Below are 19,031 nucleotides of genomic sequence, written 5' to 3'. Positions count from 1 at the left end.
GTTTTCCTTTTGTTTTAAGCAGAGAAAAACAATTCATTTCAACCCAACTCAGGCAGCTCCTGCATCAGAGATGTACAGGAGCCCGCTCTGAATGTTTGCACTGCATGTTCTCCAAATAAACTAAAAACCTGCCTAAATACCTAATTTCAGACTTTTCTATGTGCATGGCTTCAATTTAAATTCAAAGCATCAATCTTCCACAATAAAGGTTATAAAAAGCTGCAAAGTGCATGTATGCCCCCTCACATTCATTATTAAAATGGCTTCACATTAGACTTTAAGTAAGACTACGTACTAGGGCTGGGCCATATCATACCGTTCACGGTAATACCGGTATAATGTTGGGCAACGATAAGAAAATGAAATATCGCAATAGAATATGGGTAAAACGCGCATGCGCAGTGCCTTTGTTTTCATACGCACACAGCGGAAAAAGCATGGCGGCGACGGAGAATGAGAAGGGCGAAAGCGGATCGTTGAATGAAACGGATGAACCAGAATTGGTTTGTAAAAATGCTGCAACTTCAGTGGTGTGGAACTGGTTTAGCTTTCGTCCGTCAGATACACAACAAAGCACTATTTTTGGTAGAGCATGCTAGCGGGCCGTCATTATTACCGTGTTTTTTTTTGGAAAATACGGCACACTTAAAATCAATCCTTTGATTTTCCTGAAAATCGACAGTGCCCCTTATAATCCCGTGTGCCTTATGTATGAATTCTGGTTGTGTTTACTGACCTTGAAATGATTTTATGTGGTACACGTCGCTTGAAAATCTATCAAATGTTTCAGTACGACTTTGCTAAGCTACAAGGCCGCACCACTTGATGGATTGTCGGAGCATTGTGGCTATCGTAGGCAGGAACCTCGCGGAGTGATACGTACTGTGCTTCAACATAATATTACCGTATTGTGTGTGTATAACCTCTTTTTAAGTTTTGTGGATATTATACATGGTTATGCTGAGGATATGTCAACTGGAAATGCCTTTTGGTTAAACTGTCAGCAAGGAATTTGCATTTGCACTGTTAAATTTTTATATAACTTTAATGCACATAAAAGCTGCTTGTTTAGAAAATACATTGATAGGTTTGCTTGTTTTTTTGCACTAATAAAGTTGTGGAGTTGTAAAGTATTTTGTCTAGTGTCAGTTATATCCTCGGTTATATTGTTATCACAAATTTTCAAATGTATATCGTGATAAATATTTTTGGTCATATCGCCCTGCTCTACTACAAACAACAACAAAATCATCCAAATGTGTAACATGACACCTAACCAAGCCTTTGAAGTCCTGCACCGTCCCACAGTACACCCAGCTGACCACAAACAGGCATACATAAACTGAAAGGGTTAACACACGATTACATGAATAACATCCTTGTTACTACTCACCAGTTCTTGGTTGGTAGAGTTGGAGTCGTCTCCAGGAAAGGGGATGTAGATGGCTAAGGCCACACAGTTGGCAAAAATAGACAGCAGTATAAAGATATCAAAGGGCCTGAAAGGAGGCGGTTAAGGAACACGGTAAGTAAGACCACTAAAAGTATTTTATATCGTACTAATAGATTAGGATAACTGTCATTATCCTGTTAACAGTTTTTTGATTTTTTTTTTTTTTTTTTTTTTTTTTGGGGGGGGGGGGGTATATACACATTTTTTAAAAAGTAGCTAATGATAAAATGTCCTTATTTCACAGACACTTGCATATAACCGTTGTTTTTCTAAGCCATCCCCCCATCACCCAACTAGCAGTTTAGCTACTGACTCGTCTCCATGGACCCTCCCTTCTAATTACAAGTTCAGAATTTGGAATCAGCATCCAATTTCAGATCATGCAACTGAGTTATTTATCTCACTGACAGATTCATTTATACTTTCATTCACTCGCTGCTCTGTGACACAATCCATCCACACAAAGGCACCAAATGCATTGAGACACCCAGACGCCTGCTGGTCCCTGGGCTAAAAGATACTTCCACTCCACCAGACTGATGCAGGCTCTGCGGATCGGATTGTTGAGGGTGAGGCAGAAAAGGGCTCTGGGCGGTCTCCCGCTGGTGGATCCTCCCTGCTTTTTGCTTTTGGCATACTGCTGCCTCTTCTTCTGTGCCAGTGAGCCCACAGGAGCTGGCGCAGAAGTGGTACAAACTGGGGGACGTGAACTTATGTTGGGCTTTTCAGGATCGCCCTGCGCTTGCCGGGCTGCGCTAATGGCGGCATGCCAAGCGAGGACCGGGCTGACTCCGGGTGCAGCTCCACCGGGGCCCTGAATGGAGTTGTTGGCCCCGAGGAGGCCATGAGCGGAGCCGACGGGCTTGCCGGTGCTAGCTGGAGGATGAAGGGACTGTGATGGATGGAGCTGGTGCAGATGGGTGTTTCTTTCTGACCAGGGAGCTGAGTTGTCAGTTGGGGGAGTGGTCCTTCTGTTGCTGGCATACTGTGCCCCTGGAGAGAGCGAGTGGGAAACAAGGATAATATTTTGAGATTGAAGTTATAAACAAAAACACCTGAACATGTGTGTCATTGGAGGCATTGCAGAAAAGCTGCAACATTCCAAAATCCAATTTTTTCCACATTTTTACAATTTCAGGCTCATATCTGCCAGCTAGTAATAATACAGATGATATACTCACTTTGAATCCCTATGCAAAAAGTAACATATCCAAAATCTACACTAACATTCAGAGCATTCATCTACGCTCATGGGGCAAAACAAAGGCTCTAGAAAAATTGCCTAAAATGTGTTCTTAATCTACACTATTCAAATTATAAACTTGCAGAAATATATCCTAATATTAGCTCAACGTGTTTACACTTCCATCAAGAACCAGCCACTCCAGCTCACATGTTTTGCCACAGCCAATCATTGAACAGTTTTCGGAAGAATATTTTTTGAGGCCCTGACATTCTTGTGTAGACAAAACACAGTAGCATCTCCATATATCTCCATCTTGTGGCTCTCCTGCCTTTGGAGGTCACGATTTCCGCAGCATCAGCAAAGACAATTGTGTTTGCTCCTTTAACATCTCACAGATGTATTTTCTTGATTGTCAAAAAGACAAGACTCCATTCTTTAAAATCTGGGTTAGAGAAATGCTTTCTATGCTGTGTTAGAAAAACTGAGGTACAGTAGAGCCAACTCTCTGGAAAGATTCAGAACCACCTGGCTGCCTTTCACTGAATGGCTATCATAATGCTGCCGTTTTTGTCTTTTTAATGTACATAATAATGGCACACTCATGAACTGATGGTGAGTTAAGGAGAACGAGTCCCCCCATCCCTATTATGTATACTGTTTATGTTATTATATCAAATTGGGGTTTTTTCTGTCTTGTACCCGTAATCTTAGGGATGGATGTGGGGAACATTACATTTTTTTAGAAAATTATAAATACAATTTGTGCCAATATGTCTCTGATATATTGGCTATTTTAGCTGTAGTCCATATATTGGCAGAGACATTTATAATGGCTAATAAATTCAAAGTATAAGAGTGAACAAGCGATGGGAAAAATACCCTTCAGCAATGTTATTAGCGTGGATGTTGTATTTTTTGCCCATCAGAAAGCACTCTGCATTTTCACTGTTGGCAAAGTGATGGAAGTCTACAAAAAAGATCAGCTGGTCACATAAAGGTGTAATCCACAACCTGCTGTGACAATAAAATGAGATTACTTTTAAACAATATTGTCATGATAGGACTCATAAATAATACCCATAGTCTTGGTCTTGGTCTTAGTCTTGGTCTTAAAAATCAGTCTTTAAAGTGCTTTTCAAACAAGGACATCACCATGCTTTCCCAATGAATGAGGTGACTGAAGATAACTGCTAGAATTTCACTTCAGCTTTTTGCAAAACTCTATTAGGAGCCTAATGGCAGTGGACATACATATATAATGTCGACAACATTATCACTACTTCACATTTAAACTTGCCTTCTACAATTACTTGTTTAACATGCAATTAACTGTCCTTTAAGAACCCATCCAGAGATAAAATGGGCAGAAAAATAAGAAGAGGTGATTATGGTGATTATAATTATGGTGATGACGGGCTTGAAAGGAGCCCAGAAAAGACAGCTATAGAAAGAGAAAGCAGAACAGCCTGCATGAATGGGAGAGACAGAGAGAGTCATTAAAATCAATGCAGACCATGAGCTAAAAAGTCAGTGCCCTTGACACAGTCGCACACTGCAACTCTATAGCACAGTCACATCGGGGAGTGTTGTCAGCTATAGACTGACCATGTCATCCAGCAAAAACAGCTCCAACACACAACTAAGCAAATAAAGAAAAAAAAAGAAAAAAAAAAAAAAAGAAATGAGAAATCTATTTGTGTGGGTCATGTGCAATATGAGAGAGAGGCACAAAATCTGAGAAGAATAAGGCTTTTCTTTTAAAAGGTAATGATTAGACAAAGTTGGTTCCTTTATCAGATTTCAAGCAAGCTCCTTAATTTTATGACTTTTCATCAATACTCTGTGTTCGTCTGTGCAAAATCATAGTCACCATGACTCGACGCTCACGGTGTAGTTAAAACATGATAGTTTATTATGCGGGGAAGTCTATCCGAAACATCACTTCACTTTAATTGCGCTTGATGTCAGCGCGATCGCAGGTGAGAGGTGCATTCAAAACATTTCAGCACCACCCCTCCTCATACAGCGATACACCACCGCCACAGGTGCAGCAGAACAAGTGCACGCTGCTAGTTAATAATAGTCACAGCCTGTCCGACATGTAAAAGGAATTAACCCGGCGCTTCTGCTGGATGTCGCACATCTGTCACAAGATGCTGGAAAACAGCTGTTGACTCTGTTGCTGTGGTCGAGTTTTGCTGCTTTTGTTTGGACAGCTTCTAAACTCTAAAAGAAAAACTTAGAAGAGAAGGAATTTACTTAAAAAAGTTCATTTAGCTCGCAGCTTGTTCTGGAGAGCGAATATATTCAAAGCATCCTGTCACATGGTTTCAGAATGACCGTTATAGTCAACCATTTTTCGGAGAACTAGCCTCAACTCGCTTCCCAGTGGATCTGATTACTGATGTTATCACAATAATGTAGCCTACAAGCGCTTACAGTGTTAATACACAATCCCTGCACTGGAATAAGTTGAGGAGGGGAAAAAACATGTCAGCAGCAGCCACGACTCAGAGCATATAATCACACGGATTAATCAGACATCCAGAGAATAAACCAAACGAGCGCTCTCGCCCCCTCTCCCTCTCTCTCTGCTGCGCTCCAACTCTCCTCCTGCGCTTCCACACGCACGTTTTGGGTTTTGTTTTTTGTTTTTTTACCTTCAGACTGTTCATCTGCTTCTTGCATCCTCGAATCCACATCGAAAAGATCCGTTTTAAATCCAACTCATCGTTGGAAAAACCGTCCGAAGGTGTCGAAGGCGCGAAACCCGAACAGAGCCTTTAACCTGAATCATAAAATGTTTTCCGAGCGCAGACCCTGAGAGGAGCGCCAAACATTTTCGCCACATCCGGGTGCCTGCCTGCAGATTCACGGCGTATCCGAGAGGACGCGCTGGCAGGGGCAGTCAATCCAGTGCTGTCAATTATCCTCTCTGTGGCTGGGGACGGACTGACACAAGTTGGAGCAATCGCGTGGGCTCCACTGTGCTGAAATCACGCGCGCCCACCAACTGGAAATGCACCTGTTGCCGCCTATTGGGAAACTTGCAAAGAGCGAATGAGATCATCTCAACGTAAACATTAAAATGTTTTTAACTCTAGACGCCAGATGTTGCTTTTAAAAAAAAACCTCTAAAAACAAATCAGCTGACTGGAGAATTAAGTCGTGCGATGACATCAGAGAGCAACGAAGACAGGGAGAAATGTATATCTATCTCACTATATATATTGTATGATCCTAAATTAAAAACTGCTGCAAGGCTGCAATTAAAGGTCGTTTGAAGTACAGCCGTGTACCTGCTTTAAAACTATCCACGGGTTTCAAAACCTCCGAATCTGTTTATTCTTTACGATTCGGTTAAGTGCTGTAATGAAGGTCATGAGACACGTGACTATGCAAAAGAAACCAGTCGGAACAGTGATAAATCTGCTAGAAACAAATGGTGACAACTATACTTTCCCTTAAAAGGGAAAATTCTGTATTTGAGGATGAATACAGATACCTATCCTATCCATATGAAGAGTTAAACGCTCGGACTTACCCCGCAGGGGTCTTGCCCTTATGATTAACGGCATTAGATCACCTGGCTCTTCTCTGGGGCCTCATTGCGCTTTTTTCTGTCCTCTCTCCGCGAAGATTCGAGAGGAAATGGGTTGTTAGAGCGGTGCTGGAAGGTTACCCGTGATTGGATTACCTGAGCCTGCGGGATAAAGTTTCACGGTGGCGCGTAATCCTCAGATTATAATCCTGCTCCACTGTTCCATAAACTGCAGGTGAGGGAGGCAGATGCAGCTCGGTCCGGACAGCAATCCTGCACAATCCCACTATGCACGCAATGGGTTTAAAGTATTATGTCCAAATAATTACAATAAGCACAAAGAGGTCACGCCAGGACACAGGGTCGTTTTAACTTTTCACTATCAGTCTGCCATTTCGAGCAAAGTTAGGATTTAATGTGACTATAGATGAGTGCGATTTCAAATAAAGAACATAAACTAAAGTAGACGTAAAGTGTCACAGAGGTTCCGAATTAAAACACACAGCTATAAATATCGTTTTTCTTTAACGGGTTTTCCTCAAATATGTTTTACTATTTGGAAATTATATCCTATCGTAAATATCTCATCATGCCACGATTATCATAAGTTATTATTATTAATATTATTATTATTATTATTATTATTAATAGCAGCAGTAGTAGTAGTATTCTTATTTGATCGACTTTGAAGCTCAAAAGAGTCACCAGATTTTTTTTCCTACAAACATTTTGTATTTAAGCACTCTCTAGCTCTAGCTAAATGCGACTGACCAGAATTACAGTTCGAATTAATATGCGGAAAAAATCAGTGCCTCGGAAACTTTTTTAAAGAGCCGTGGTTTCCGGGGACAGCGGAAGTTATATGTGTCTGCTGAATTCCGTCCGTGCGGGAGCAACAATCATATCCAAAATGGAGACCGTAAATGCTGGACATATGATGAGCTTAGCTGCTCTACAGAGGCAAGATCCATACATAAACAAATTGCTCGATGTTACCGGCCAGGTGGCTCTATATAACTTCAACTCCAAGGCGAATGAGTGGGTAAGTTTGTAAGTAACGTGACTTTGCGGAAAGCCGTCAAAGCTATTTGACTTAGCATGCTAGCTGTTCTGTATAAACACAAAAATACAAAGAAATTTGATATTTGCGGAAGTGAACTTTATCCAGGTAATGCTTACACACGTTGTGTTTTGCCACCACTGTCATTTTGATAATTTTTTATTTATTTATTTTTTAAATACCAATAAGCGTAATCTTTTATGCGCTAGCTATAGTTGTGCTAACAGCGTCCTTTGCTATTATTCAGCATGTTTATCGTTTCTGACTCCCACCTTCACTTTTTATTTTACAGGAGAAGACTGAAATCGAGGGCACCCTGTTTGTTTATGCAAGGTAAGCACGTGAGGCTTTTATAGTAATGTAACGCGTTGACCGCGAGGGCTTGTTTACCTGTTCTTGCGTTTCACGCGCTGTCATTTGACGTGTTCTACGCACGTGTGCAGGCCTCAGTAATTGTAAACAAACACGAATTAGATTGGGTGTGATTTTTATCCGCTCACAGAACGAAAATCGCACCCTGTTTAAACAGGAAAATAATAAGTAAAAGTTTTAGTAATTAATTCCACTTGAAATGTAAAGAGTTGTTTGATAAACAGCTTTAACACGCATCGTTGTTTTGAGGGCTGTTCATGTATTCATTTGAAAATAACGAAATGTTAGCAACCGATTTAATTGGTTATTGATTAATATGAATATCTTTCACAAAATTGAGAATTATGTAATTCTCTGAAATTCTCATTTACAATATACGAGAATCCTCCAACCTACCTCCAAGCCCGAGGCCATGGTTCTCAGCTAGAAAAGGGTGGAGTGCTCCCTCCAGGTAAGGGATTATTTGCTGTTTGGATCTTGTACACAATTGAGGGGAGCGTGAAATTGACGGACTGATCGGGGCCACATCTGCAGCGATGCAGATGGTTTACAGATCAGCGGTGGTAAAGAAAGAGCAGAGTCCTAAAGGGAAACTTTCAATCTTACATCCCTACCTTCAGCCATTATCAGGAGCACTGGGTAGTGATCAAAGACAATAAGATCTGTGCCAGTTTAGGCGACCACATACCACATGGCCAGAGAGCAGTAGCCAGGGTTTGAAAAATGGGATGAAGAGGCCAAACTGATCTGAAAATCAGTGAACTTTTTTTTTTTCTAAATGTGTTAATTCTTTGTCATAAAAATCATTCATGGATGACTAAACTAATCGACACAGAGATATGTTATATCAGTGAGGTGGTGTTTTATGTTTTTTGTCCCTGAAAGGTCTGCTTCCCCTCACCATGGCTTCACCATCATGAATCGACTGAGCACGGAGAACCTTGTAGAGCCAATCAATAAAGACCTGGAGTTTCAGCTACAGGATCCATTCTTGCTCTACAGAAATGGCAACTGTGAGTGTTTTGTAGTCCAGTTACACAGAAACTGCAGATGTCATGTGCAGGAGATTCATATTTCTGTGTATGCTTGGACTGAAATCAGATGTGCTGCAGTACTTCACAGCTTCTCAAAGTTTGAGGGAACAAAAAACGACCACCATCCCAGAATATCAGCCAATGTTTCTCAGCTACATAATATTTCTCTAGTACAATGTTTCTCCCATAATATAGTGCTGTATCACAAAAGGTAGTGTCGAAGAGAAACATTTACCATAGCTTTGAAAGGCTCCGCTTTAGACAAAAAGAGATGATAATTTGGGCAAGAAAAATCACAAATTAACTGAAAAAAGTAAATATCCAAACAGACAGTAAACTTTTGACCTTTATCTAAATGTTACTTTAGAACTTTAGAAAAAAATGAAAAATGTTGTATTCAAAGAATTTCTGTGTTTCTCTACCTATAGATTTTGTGTTAAGTTTGTTTGCTGTATTGGTTTTATTTAATTTTTCCTGCTCAAAAGCAATAATGCCAGAACACATTAGTACCTTTGAAAATGCTGGACAGACACTTTCCCAGTGTTCTCTGGAACAGCTCTTCTCCCTTTTGCTTGAAGTCCTTCTTGTGTCTTGGAGAATCAAGGAGGAAGACCTTGTCATTCATGGCCTCAGACTGGTCTGTCAAACCACACAGTATTCAGCTTTGTGTGGCCACAGTTTTCGTTCTGTATTGGGCCAACAAACAAAACAACGTTGGGCTCTAAGGGGTGAATTAGGCTTCTATTATATAAATATTTTTATGCCCGTTGCGGTTTTTCCTGATGGCTTATTCCAGTGAAATCATTTAGCGTTATGAAGAGAGTTCAGCAGGGAGTAGGATCAGATGAAAAGGCTGGAAATAAATCCTCAAATCCTCAGAAAGTAACTGACAGTGCTCCCACCGAGGTAATCTATCAAAAGTCTGAACAGAAGTTTCATTAAGGCAATGAACAAGGAGTTGGATTGTTTTCCCATTTGTTTGCTAATGAGAAAAAATAACATGGCCAGGCTCAGCGTCAGAGTGGACTGCTCCCCTTTAGGACTTGGCTTGCCTATCAGCCTGCCTGGTATGGAAGACATGATGTAATGTTTTTGTTGATATCCAAGTCAGAAGCTTTTCCAGGTGCTTCACAGGAGTCCGAGTGCTGCTGTTTTCATTTTAATTCCTCAAAGTGTGTTAGGTTGCAGGCAGATAAAGTGGTTGAAGGTGTTCCTCAGGCTGTGAAGATGCTCGTCTGACAGCTGATAGTCACTGCAAGGCGGGTCAGAGTAAACGGTCTTTGATCATTTGTTCCACACGAAGGCTTGCACTGCCCATTTGAGCTTTTCAGTAAGATAAGTTACGGGCTGAGGAGCCTTTGTTTGTTCTCTGCCTGAAGTCTGTTTTGCTGTTTGTGATTGCTCTCTAGGTAGAGTTCAGGTTTGTGAGAGAAAGTGAGAGCAGGATGTAGATGATGCTCCTGAGACTCCTCTCTCCAATTAAAAATAATGAAGGCTGATATTGCTGAAAGATGATTGTTTGAAGAGCATAGAGTCGAACACGGAGAGGATGGATTCTTCAGAGGGATGTTAATGCTGCTCCAAGTGTGTTTGAAATCTCTTCTGCAGGCTGATGCGTGCGCTCAAAGTTTCAGATGTCTGTTGGTGAGGTGTGTACTTGGACTTGTGCATACACCTGTTTACAACACTTTGTGTTCCCGTTGGTAGCAGGGGATGCTCCAGGGAGGCAAGCACTTGGGTTGCTAGGTTACCTCAGGCTTTAGAGGGAACTTGAATACACCAGTGTTTCATCACATAGACACACACAAAGCATGATCAGCTTCATATAAAATTATTGTTTTTCATCAGAAACTGCAAATGTGCAGTTTGCTTGTTTTCCGTTTGGTGTCGGTGAATGCTGTGTTAGCTCTCCACAGATGAACCTTTTTGTGTTTGATTGTTTTGTAACTTCACCGCTTTGGACTGTCAGATTCTCATTGATCCTAAGGTCCACTAATGTGCAGTCATGTACAGTGCTCATTTAGTGTTGTTTTCAGTGTTTTCTTGGATGGCTCAATTATGTTAAGTCACAAAGCTGACTAAATTAATAATTTTAAAAAGACTTAAAAGTCATATAGTTACTTTAGCTGTATTTATGAAGGGTTGGGTTTGTTTTAAAGAGTTTGTATAAACTGGTGTCTGCTGTCAGTGTTATTAAATGCATTATTTGTGTCTGTGTTTTTAACAGTGGGTATCTATAGTATTTGGTTCTATGACAAGAAGGATTGTCAACGCATCGCTCAGCTGATGGTCAAGTAAGTAGCCAGACATTTGATGGATGAAGTGGATGAAATTGGGCAAGGCTTTACGTTTGTCTGTTTTTTCCACTTATCAAGTTTGATTTGTATTTCCAAATTAAATTACAATGTGTACTTTCTAGAAATGTGGAGGTCTGTTATGTTCACTAAATGCGGGGTTTAAAGAACTCCACATATAAGATGCCATAAAGTTGATGCAGTGTAAGGAGTTTTTAATACAGAATAATTCAAATTAAACAAAAATATAGGAGCCCCATGAAAAGCAAATCAGACCATGAACCAACCATGCAGCGGGATATAAGATTCAGGCTCCACCTTAAAAGTAAGACTGCCATCTCCATCTTGCAAGGTAAAAGGAGCAATCACGTCACTCCCAAGTTGACTACGGTGCAGTAAAGTGAAAAAAATTGAGGAAAAACAGACTTTGTTTTGCTCGGGAGCATTGTAGAGCATTTCATTCATCACTAGCAATATAATGTACGGCTTATTCAGCAGGTCACACATACGCAACAGTAGTATGTATCCATCCGTCCATCCATTTTCTTCCGTTTATTCGGGGCCAGGTCGCGGGGGCAGCAGCCTAAGCAGAGAAGCCCAGACCTCCCTCTCCCCAGCCACCTTCTCCAGCTTATCTGGGGGAACACCAAGGCGTTCCCAGGCCAGCCAAGAGATATAATCTCTCCAGCATGTCCTGGGTCTGCCTCTGGGCCTCCTCCCAGTGGGACATGCCCGGAAAACCTCGCCCAGGGGGCATCCTTGACAGATGCCCGAACCACCTCAACTGGCTCCTTTCGATGTGGAGGAGCAGCGGCTCTACTCTGAGCCCCTCCCGAATGGCTGAATTTCTCACTCTATTTCTAAGGGAGAGGCCAGCCACCCTTCGAAGGAAGCCCATTTCTGCCGCTTGTATTCGCGATCTCATTCTTTCGGTCACTACCCACAGCTCATGGCCATAGGTGAGGGTAGGGACGTAGATCGACCGGTAAATTGAGAGCTTCGCCTTTACACTCAGCTCCCTCTTCACCACAACAGACCGGTACAGCGTCCGCATCACTGCAGCCGCTGCACCAATCCATCTGTCGATCTCCCGCTCCCTTCTCCCATCACTTGTGAACAAGACCCCGAGATACTTAAACTCCTCCACTTGGAGCAGGTTCTCGTCCCGGACCCAGAGTGGGCACTCCACCCTTTTCATGGCCTCAGATTTGGAGGTGCTGATTCTCATTCCCACCGCTTCACACTCGGCTGTGAACCGTTCCAAGGCCAACAGTAGAAATGAAGTTTTAATGTTTTACTATTGTTACGCTTACTGCCACCATCTTGGATTGTAAAGTCAGGGTTGGTAGGGCTTTTCTGATTATTCTCAGTGAGAAATCCAACTTGAGGAGGCATTCCATCTCAGAACTTAGGATTTCTGCTCTCCCATTTCAAATAAAATTCAGAATAAAAACGGTTCTGCTGGTGAGTCCCAGCTCTCAACTCAACTAATAGATCAAAACAAAGAGCCAGGCACTTTGCTTCTTCTGACTTTCAGCCAGTCAGGCATAGGGATGAATCAGGGTGCGAGCAGGTTAATGACAATTATCAAAATAAACCGTGATCATGGTGCAAAGGAGCTGTGCAACGATTGGTCCACTTAGGAAATCTGTTGATTTGTGCCAGCATTGTGCTCTTGTGAAGCAAAGATGCAATTTGTAAAGGCCTGGATTGTCTAGTTCATATTTTGGTTTTCGTTGCATGGTTTGTATAATTTGAGTAATTTCACTTTAAAAAAAAACAAAAACAAAGTAAGGTTGTTCAGTATATTAGCTCTGACCCCAACATCATCAGTACTTAATATCTGACAAAGCAAACAACAGTTATGTGTGCAGGCTATATGTCATGCTTTAACTCTGTGCCAGGATTGTGAAACAAGAAGCAGACCATGCCCAGAAAAAGTCACCCGAGAGGGCAGAGCTGGGTAGAACCAATGGAGTCGCAGAACCCCGCAGCATCGATATCTTGGAGCTGCTCAGCAAAGCAAAGGAAGAATACCAGAGGGTGAGGTGGCAAACACGCAGTTAACGTAACATCTGACTTATGTTATCACACGAGTATGATCACCTGATGTATAACTGTAGTGTTTGACAGGATTTGAGTCCTAATTTGTGGAAATTTTGACAACAAAAACAAAGTTGTGTGAATCTCCATATAAGTTATTACAGTGATAAATGACCTGGGTCTTTTTCAGGTGTGGAGTTGTCAGTTTAAGATAGAGAGAACAGTTCAATATAATCTAATGTTTTTATGTTTGTGCAATAATTGCAGTCCCAAGCAGGTGAAACAGATGTGTCCATTGAACAGACAGCAAAAGCAGCTGTCAGCACTACAGATCCCCACATCACACCGCAGCCTGAAAAGGTGCAACACACACAGAAAGCAATGATTTGAGCTCCAATTTTCGTTTATCTTTAAATGTTTAAAGCTTTGTCATTCTTGTCACTCCTACACATAGAAAGTGTGGAGGAGGACAGTTAGAAGGGGCAGGTTTTTATCCTTGTCACTCCATACACGGTTAGCATTTGGCAGCTGCAAGGAACATTGCAAACAGACACCCAAATACGTGCCTTCAATTTATGTCACAGCCATGAGTGCTGCTTGTGTTTCCTGCAGGGTTTGCATGCGGGGCTAAGATGAACTGAACAGTTTGGGGCAATCAGTGTTAACTAAATGGAAAGGGAAATTGGCCATGTTGTGAATCAATCATATACCATTATTATATTGGATATATTATAGCCTGTGTTTCCTGATACATCTCTAAGATATTTATCACAAGCAGTGGAGCTGTGTCATCTCCATGTTTACCAGATTGTAATTTTTACAGAAAAGTCTTCTTTTCATCCCATTAGCCAGTTTTTTGTTTTTGCATTAAAATCCCAAAAGCCTCTGCTTACACTGTTTGCTGTTTGCAAAGCTCAATGATGACGACAGCTTAAACAGCTAAAATGGCACCAGAAGCAGCAGAGTGTAAGCTCCAGCTGATTAGCAACGACAAAAACAAAACTTGCAGCCAACTGTGTTGTCAAAATATGATAATCTTATAGCTTCCAACAAACTTTCATAATCTTACTTATTAAACAACCTGAATGATTAATACATGATCAAAATAGTTTTTGATTCGTTTTCTGTTATTTGATTTTTTTGAGCTCCGCTGTATTTGAGATAATTGTTTCTTTACCCAGCAGAGCTCTCACCCCGTGGTAAAGCAGATCACAGTGGAGGAGCTCTTTGGTTCGTCTCTCCCTAAGGACCCCTCTCTACCAACCATGCCCACGCAGTGCAACACTGTTTCCAGTGACCCCTCTGCTGCCTACGTCCACAAACAACCGTATCCTGCTCCACCTCCACAAAGCACTCTCCTCATTCACCAACATGCAGCCCAAGACCCTGGTTCTGCCCCCGGTCTGCTCCCTGCTCCATATGCACTACACCCAAGTCCTGTATTCCAGTCAGTGATCCAAAGGTCAGACCCCCAGCCACACTCCTCGGTGTCCCCACTCATAGTGTCTTCAGCTGCTCCTCCTGGTACCGCAGGACCTCCAACTGCTCAAACATCCTATATGGGTCAGGACATCCTCGCCACACTCAAACCGGCAGCACCTTCTGTAAATTCAGACCACCACAAACCCATCCTCGCACCTAACTTCCTGCCAAGCACCTTGGTCCCACCCCACAGTTTCCGAGAGCCTATGGGAAAACCCCTTCTCCAACACGGAAAGGACGTGGATGTTTTCTCTCAGTCTCCAAATCTGATTAAACAAATATCTGTGAGTTCAGCTATTTTTTTTTTTCTGGTAAATTTGAATCCAGTATTTTTGATCTTATTTCATTTTTTGCTTTTCTTTCCTCTTTCAGGCTGTCCCCATGAGTCCAAGTCTTGCTGTTCCAGGATCAGGGGTTTCTGTGCTGCTGTCCCCCAGTGCCTTCCAGCAGTCCCTCAATAAGACACCGGCAGCAACGTCAATGGTCCCTCCTGCACCCACTGAGCCCACCTCAGCCTCTGGACGAGCTAAAGAACCTGTAGCAGCCCCCTGCAGTAAAGCACAGCTACAGGAGACTCTGATACACCTCATTAAGGTAAAGTAGAAGCGTAAAGCATATAAAAGAAACTGTCGGCACTTCATAGCATGAGAAATGTTCAAGCTAGTACTAATTACCCCTGTATTATAACATTATGTATAACTTTAAATACCTTTTCCACACATACAATGGAACTAAAAATGGACCTTGTCTAAAATTGTTTAGTGTGTAGACAGTGGCAGATCTGAGGCGCCCACAGAAGTCTTAGGTGTTCTTCCCAGAACTAAATAACCAACAATGTGCTTCCTGTGTACATAAACATGTGTGTGCCCAATGTGAATGGTCTTGTAGAATTATATTAATATGGATTATATACCGTATATAGAAAATAAATTGGCTCTTTTTTTTCTCATTTTCTCATGTGTGAAGCCGTTGTCCATGCATTCTCTCTAACAGCCAGCAGAGGGCGACCATTCTGGTTGCAGAAAGCTATATTAAACCATTGATGCTGTTTAACTGTTGCAAAATCCACACACTTAAGCAGTTTCTTTTTTTCTTCTTCTTCTTCTTCTTCTTCTTCTTCTTCTTCTTCTTCTTCTTCCTCCTCTTCCTCCTCCTGCCCTGATTTTCTAGAATGACCCAGACTTCCTTGGTGCCATTCATGATGCTTACCTGCAGAGCCTATCCAAGGACTTTGGCAACGTAAAACTATAGTCCTACTTCAGCCATCACCACTCTTTCAGTGCTCCGACCTCATCAGGATCAATAAAGAGACACACAATTAATGGAGAAGTTAAAAAAAGTGGAGCAAACAGGTTTTCAACACACTGTTCACCAAAAAACCCTTCAAAACTAGTCTGTGTGCTAAAGGTTATTATAGCATGCACCATCTGTTTCTGATGCTGAATACTCGTTTTGGATCTACCTTTTGTCAAAATCTATGAAAAGCAGAACTACTGTGGGAAAGACTAATGAGATAAATTTTCCCAGTTAAATCTTGATGTTTGTTTGTTTTTTTTCCTTTTGAACTTTCTGAATGTAGTCAAACTTTATGGCTGGATAAAGTTTAGCTGTTGGTGTTTTGTTTTTGTTTTTTTTGTTTTTGTTTTCTCTGGAGGACAGAACCACAGTGGAGCTTTGGGAACCTCAAACCCACTGACCCTCAGGCTGATAGTTTTGCAGCTGTACGAATCACAGGTGCTGCTTCTCTTACTCGTCACGTGTTTGGTGTTCTCACCACGAGCACACTTATACTGTGACTACTTGTGATGAGAAAGGCCTCTGTGCTGGGGACCTGAGCTGTCCTGCTATGTGGCGTTTAAGCAGAACCAATCTTTCCCCCTGTTTTGTTGTTTTGTTTTTTTTTTTCCTTCTACGTTTTGAAGCTGAGGAAGATGCTGAGCAGCCATTCCAGGCGTTTTGTGTTTGGCAGGCGTTTGTTAAGGAAGTTTTAAGCTCTCGTCCAGTGAAGATGAATAACTTCTTCTATCATTGTTTGGAGAAGAAGCACTTGCAGCCAAGAACTCAAACTAATCACCTATCCCTCTCAGCTGCTTTTATAATGTTACAGACGGTGATATGTTTATAACTCAGAAACGAGCTCCTTTGCTACCTTTGGTTTTTCCACAAGTCTCCTTACCCTTGCTTTGTCTACGTCCTTCCCCTTCTTTGTGCTGTCATCTCTCCTCCACCAGCTGATCTTGCAGTCGTGGATGTTCTCGGAGGGGAATGTGCAATAGGCGACAGTCGCAAAGCCTTTAGGGATACCAGCATTTTGGGATATCTTAGTCTGCTACTACAGAGCCTTTTGGGGTCTGCAAGTGATTTATGTTTCGAGTATTAAGAGAAAAAGGAAAAAACAAAGTAGCAAATTTCGATTTCTGTTTCTTTTCGATCCTTTTAGCAGTAAAATGCTTAAACAGGTGGAACAAATGTGCTTTTGATAGCTTCAAACAAGCTGAGTTGCTACATTTACCCAGACTAACGCTGAAAACTTTAAACTACCTCTAGGCCCATCCCCCCCCCAAGTATGTTTTTCCAAGCTGCAGTCAATAAGTTGAAGATGAAATAAACTCGGGTGTTTTTTTGCAGTAAAAGGCTACTGCAGCACGTACCCATAAACCCTGCAGACTGCAGTTGAAGCAGGAGTAAACACATCCGTTTTCCTCGTGTACACCACTGAGTGGCTGCTGTTTGTGAGCAAAGAAAAAGAATAAATGTACGACATGAAATCTGAGATCTAAAAAATATATATATCAATGAATTTTTCTCACAAAAATTTCAGCATATTCAAACTATTAAAGTTGTCTATTTATACAAAAAAGGAAGAAAAAAATGATGTAAATGCATGAAAATATTAGAGGGTTTTCTGACCAGTGGTACAGTGATGTTCAGTAGTTGGGCCATTAATCCAGTTACTTAAACAACCAGTATACAAAGTCATTAATATCCAAACAGTGTATCTTTTTAATATTTGTGAGCAACAAGAAGAGCAGAGATTATTGCTTTGTATATATTTTTTTTTCATTTTGCGGCATGAATTCTTGCCTCGATTGTGACATCACAGCTTGGTATTTGATATTTGAAGTTGTCTTTCTCATGCTTGCAGTACTTTTTTTGTAAGTTTATTTTGTTTTTTTGTAATTTGGAAAAGTTTAAATTTCAAATGTGAAATAACGTCCGCATCCAGGGAGCAAATGGGATCGTTTGTTCATTTCATTACCATGTAAAAACTAATTTTTCATGTCAGAGATGGTTTTGCCAACACATTTTCTTTGTTTTTCTCTGCATGTGTTGGTTAAATAAAGAATAATTGAAATGTTAGAGATTGTTTTTAATCCCGGTCACATATTTAAGATTTTAAGGTTATTTTACATGTCGGTCTAATTTATCTTATTGGCCCACCATGTGGTTTTGAGACTTTTTGCAAATAACACAAATTTTTCTAAGATTGATGTTATTGTGCGCAATTTGAATATTTTGTGATATTAAAGATTTGAAAGTAATTGTTTGCTCTTGTTTTCTGCTTGGAGGAGTCAATGTTTTGGTGAGCAGTGAGAAGCTTCAGAACTTAAAGAGGAGTGTGATTATTAGAATAGAAATTTGAGCCTCTTAACAAATTATTATTAATATTATTATGCATATTTCTAATTAAGCCCAAGTTTATAAAGACGATCATAACTAAGAGATCTGTCTTGAATGGTGCAGTTTTGTCTTTGACCACCAGATGTCACTAGTTGCTTACTTTAAACCCGCACCTACCCCACAGTAATTGTCACAGCCAACATCAAATTGTAATTAGGTCGTATTTTTTTTTTTTTTTTTTTTTTTTTTTTTTTTTTTTAAATAAACTTACACGGCTCGCTTTTTCTCTTTTACTTACCAGATCATCTGCAGGCGACAGAAGGGAAGATTCTTCAAGAACACCAAAGAGGAAATTGGGGGGAGGGGAAGGAAAACTGTCACACTAAATCAAACGTTGTGCAGACCTTACCTGAATGCTTGTATGTCTCCTTCATTAGGAACTGGGTGGTGATCTCTTCAGTCTTCATTCTGTAAATCTTTTACACCAGAATACCCTCTCCTCTGATCATGACCCGAAAAATCCCACTGCCATTTCTTAAAGAGGTGTTATACGGTTCTTCAGTCTTTACACGTGGCATCAGTCACACAAAAGAGCTTCATTTTTTATTACTTTCATAGTATCATCACAACACGAGCCCAAATGTCAGCGCCTTAAGCTCCTGTTCAAATGTCAAGTGCATTGAATGTATGGGCTTAGTGGTGATGTTGGTCGAAGCTGTGTAAGAATGTGGACAGCAATGCTGCAGCTACAAGGAAAGTCCATTTGTATAAAATGAGAGCATTGGGGTCTATTTATAGAGCGGTGTGAACGCATTTTGCAGCCTGTATGGATGCATGAGATGAAACTCCTCAGTGCGACTTCACGATAAATAAATAAAACTTTCCTGCTGTTTAAAAAATGACGAATACAAAAATCTGTCAGTATAAACTGATCTCGATGTGCAT

At 41.1% G+C, this 19,031-nt stretch overlaps 2 protein-coding genes across 26 annotated transcripts in view; one reads left to right on the top strand and one right to left on the bottom strand.

Moving 5' to 3' along the window:
* The window catches only part of cacna1db (calcium channel, voltage-dependent, L type, alpha 1D subunit, b), a 93,253-nt gene extending 86,577 nt beyond the window's left edge, over window positions 1–6,676 (bottom strand). For 5 of the 22 annotated variants that reach the window (XM_084916600.1, XM_084916597.1, XM_084916596.1 and 2 more), the window contains exons 1-3: window positions 6,184–6,673; window positions 1,975–2,446; window positions 1,394–1,499 (exon numbers count right to left, since the gene is read on the bottom strand). In XM_084916600.1, coding sequence (XP_084772726.1) covers window positions 1,394–1,499; window positions 1,975–2,446; window positions 6,184–6,217 — 612 coding nt within the window. In that variant the 5' untranslated portion in view covers window positions 6,218–6,673. Of the gene's footprint in view, window positions 1–1,393; window positions 1,500–1,974; window positions 2,447–5,299; window positions 6,161–6,183 lie in introns of those variants that run through there. The other 17 variants (XM_084916601.1, XM_084916604.1, XM_084916603.1 and 14 more) reach the window with 7 other exon arrangements.
* A 242-nt stretch (window positions 6,677–6,918) lies between these two features.
* dcp1a (decapping mRNA 1A) lies at window positions 6,919–18,007 on the top strand. Of its 4 annotated transcripts, none has more exons than XM_084916617.1 (9): window positions 6,919–7,222; window positions 7,533–7,573; window positions 8,498–8,625; window positions 10,874–10,940; window positions 12,845–12,983; window positions 13,251–13,343; window positions 14,165–14,749; window positions 14,838–15,059; window positions 15,636–18,007. In XM_084916617.1, the coding sequence occupies exons 1-9, from the start codon at window positions 7,043–7,045 to the stop codon at window positions 15,714–15,716; spliced, it is 1,536 nt and encodes a 511-aa protein (XP_084772743.1). In that variant the 5' UTR covers window positions 6,919–7,042; the 3' UTR covers window positions 15,717–18,007. The 4 variants fall into 4 exon arrangements, with proteins under 4 accessions (XP_084772743.1, XP_084772744.1, XP_084772745.1 ...); XM_084916618.1 differs by having other exon boundaries at window positions 6,920–7,222; window positions 14,168–14,749; XM_084916619.1 differs by lacking the exon at window positions 13,251–13,343 and having other exon boundaries at window positions 6,928–7,222.
* Window positions 18,008–19,031: the final 1,024 nt, after the last annotated feature.

Source organism: Perissodus microlepis, chromosome 20, assembly GCF_051167445.1.
Source record: "Perissodus microlepis isolate ML-2025 ecotype Zambia chromosome 20, ASM5116744v1, whole genome shotgun sequence".
NCBI classification, from domain to species: Eukaryota; Metazoa; Chordata; class Actinopteri; order Cichliformes; family Cichlidae; genus Perissodus; species Perissodus microlepis.
The sequence above is the reverse complement of the archived record's forward strand: the minus strand, read 5'-3'. Positions and strand labels throughout refer to the sequence as shown.

Bases quoted from the DNA above. Each gene is read 5' to 3' on its own strand.
- dcp1a (XM_084916617.1), top strand. From the start codon at position 7,043: ATGTGTCTGCTGAATTCCGTCCGTGCGGGAGCAACAATCATATCCAAA. The intron at 8,626-10,873 runs GTGAGTGTTTTG...TGTTTTTAACAG, and splicing joins GCTCTACAGAAATGGCAACT to TGGGTATCTATAGTATTTGG. The intron at 15,060-15,635 runs GTAAAGTAGAAG...CTGATTTTCTAG, and splicing joins CTCTGATACACCTCATTAAG to AATGACCCAGACTTCCTTGG.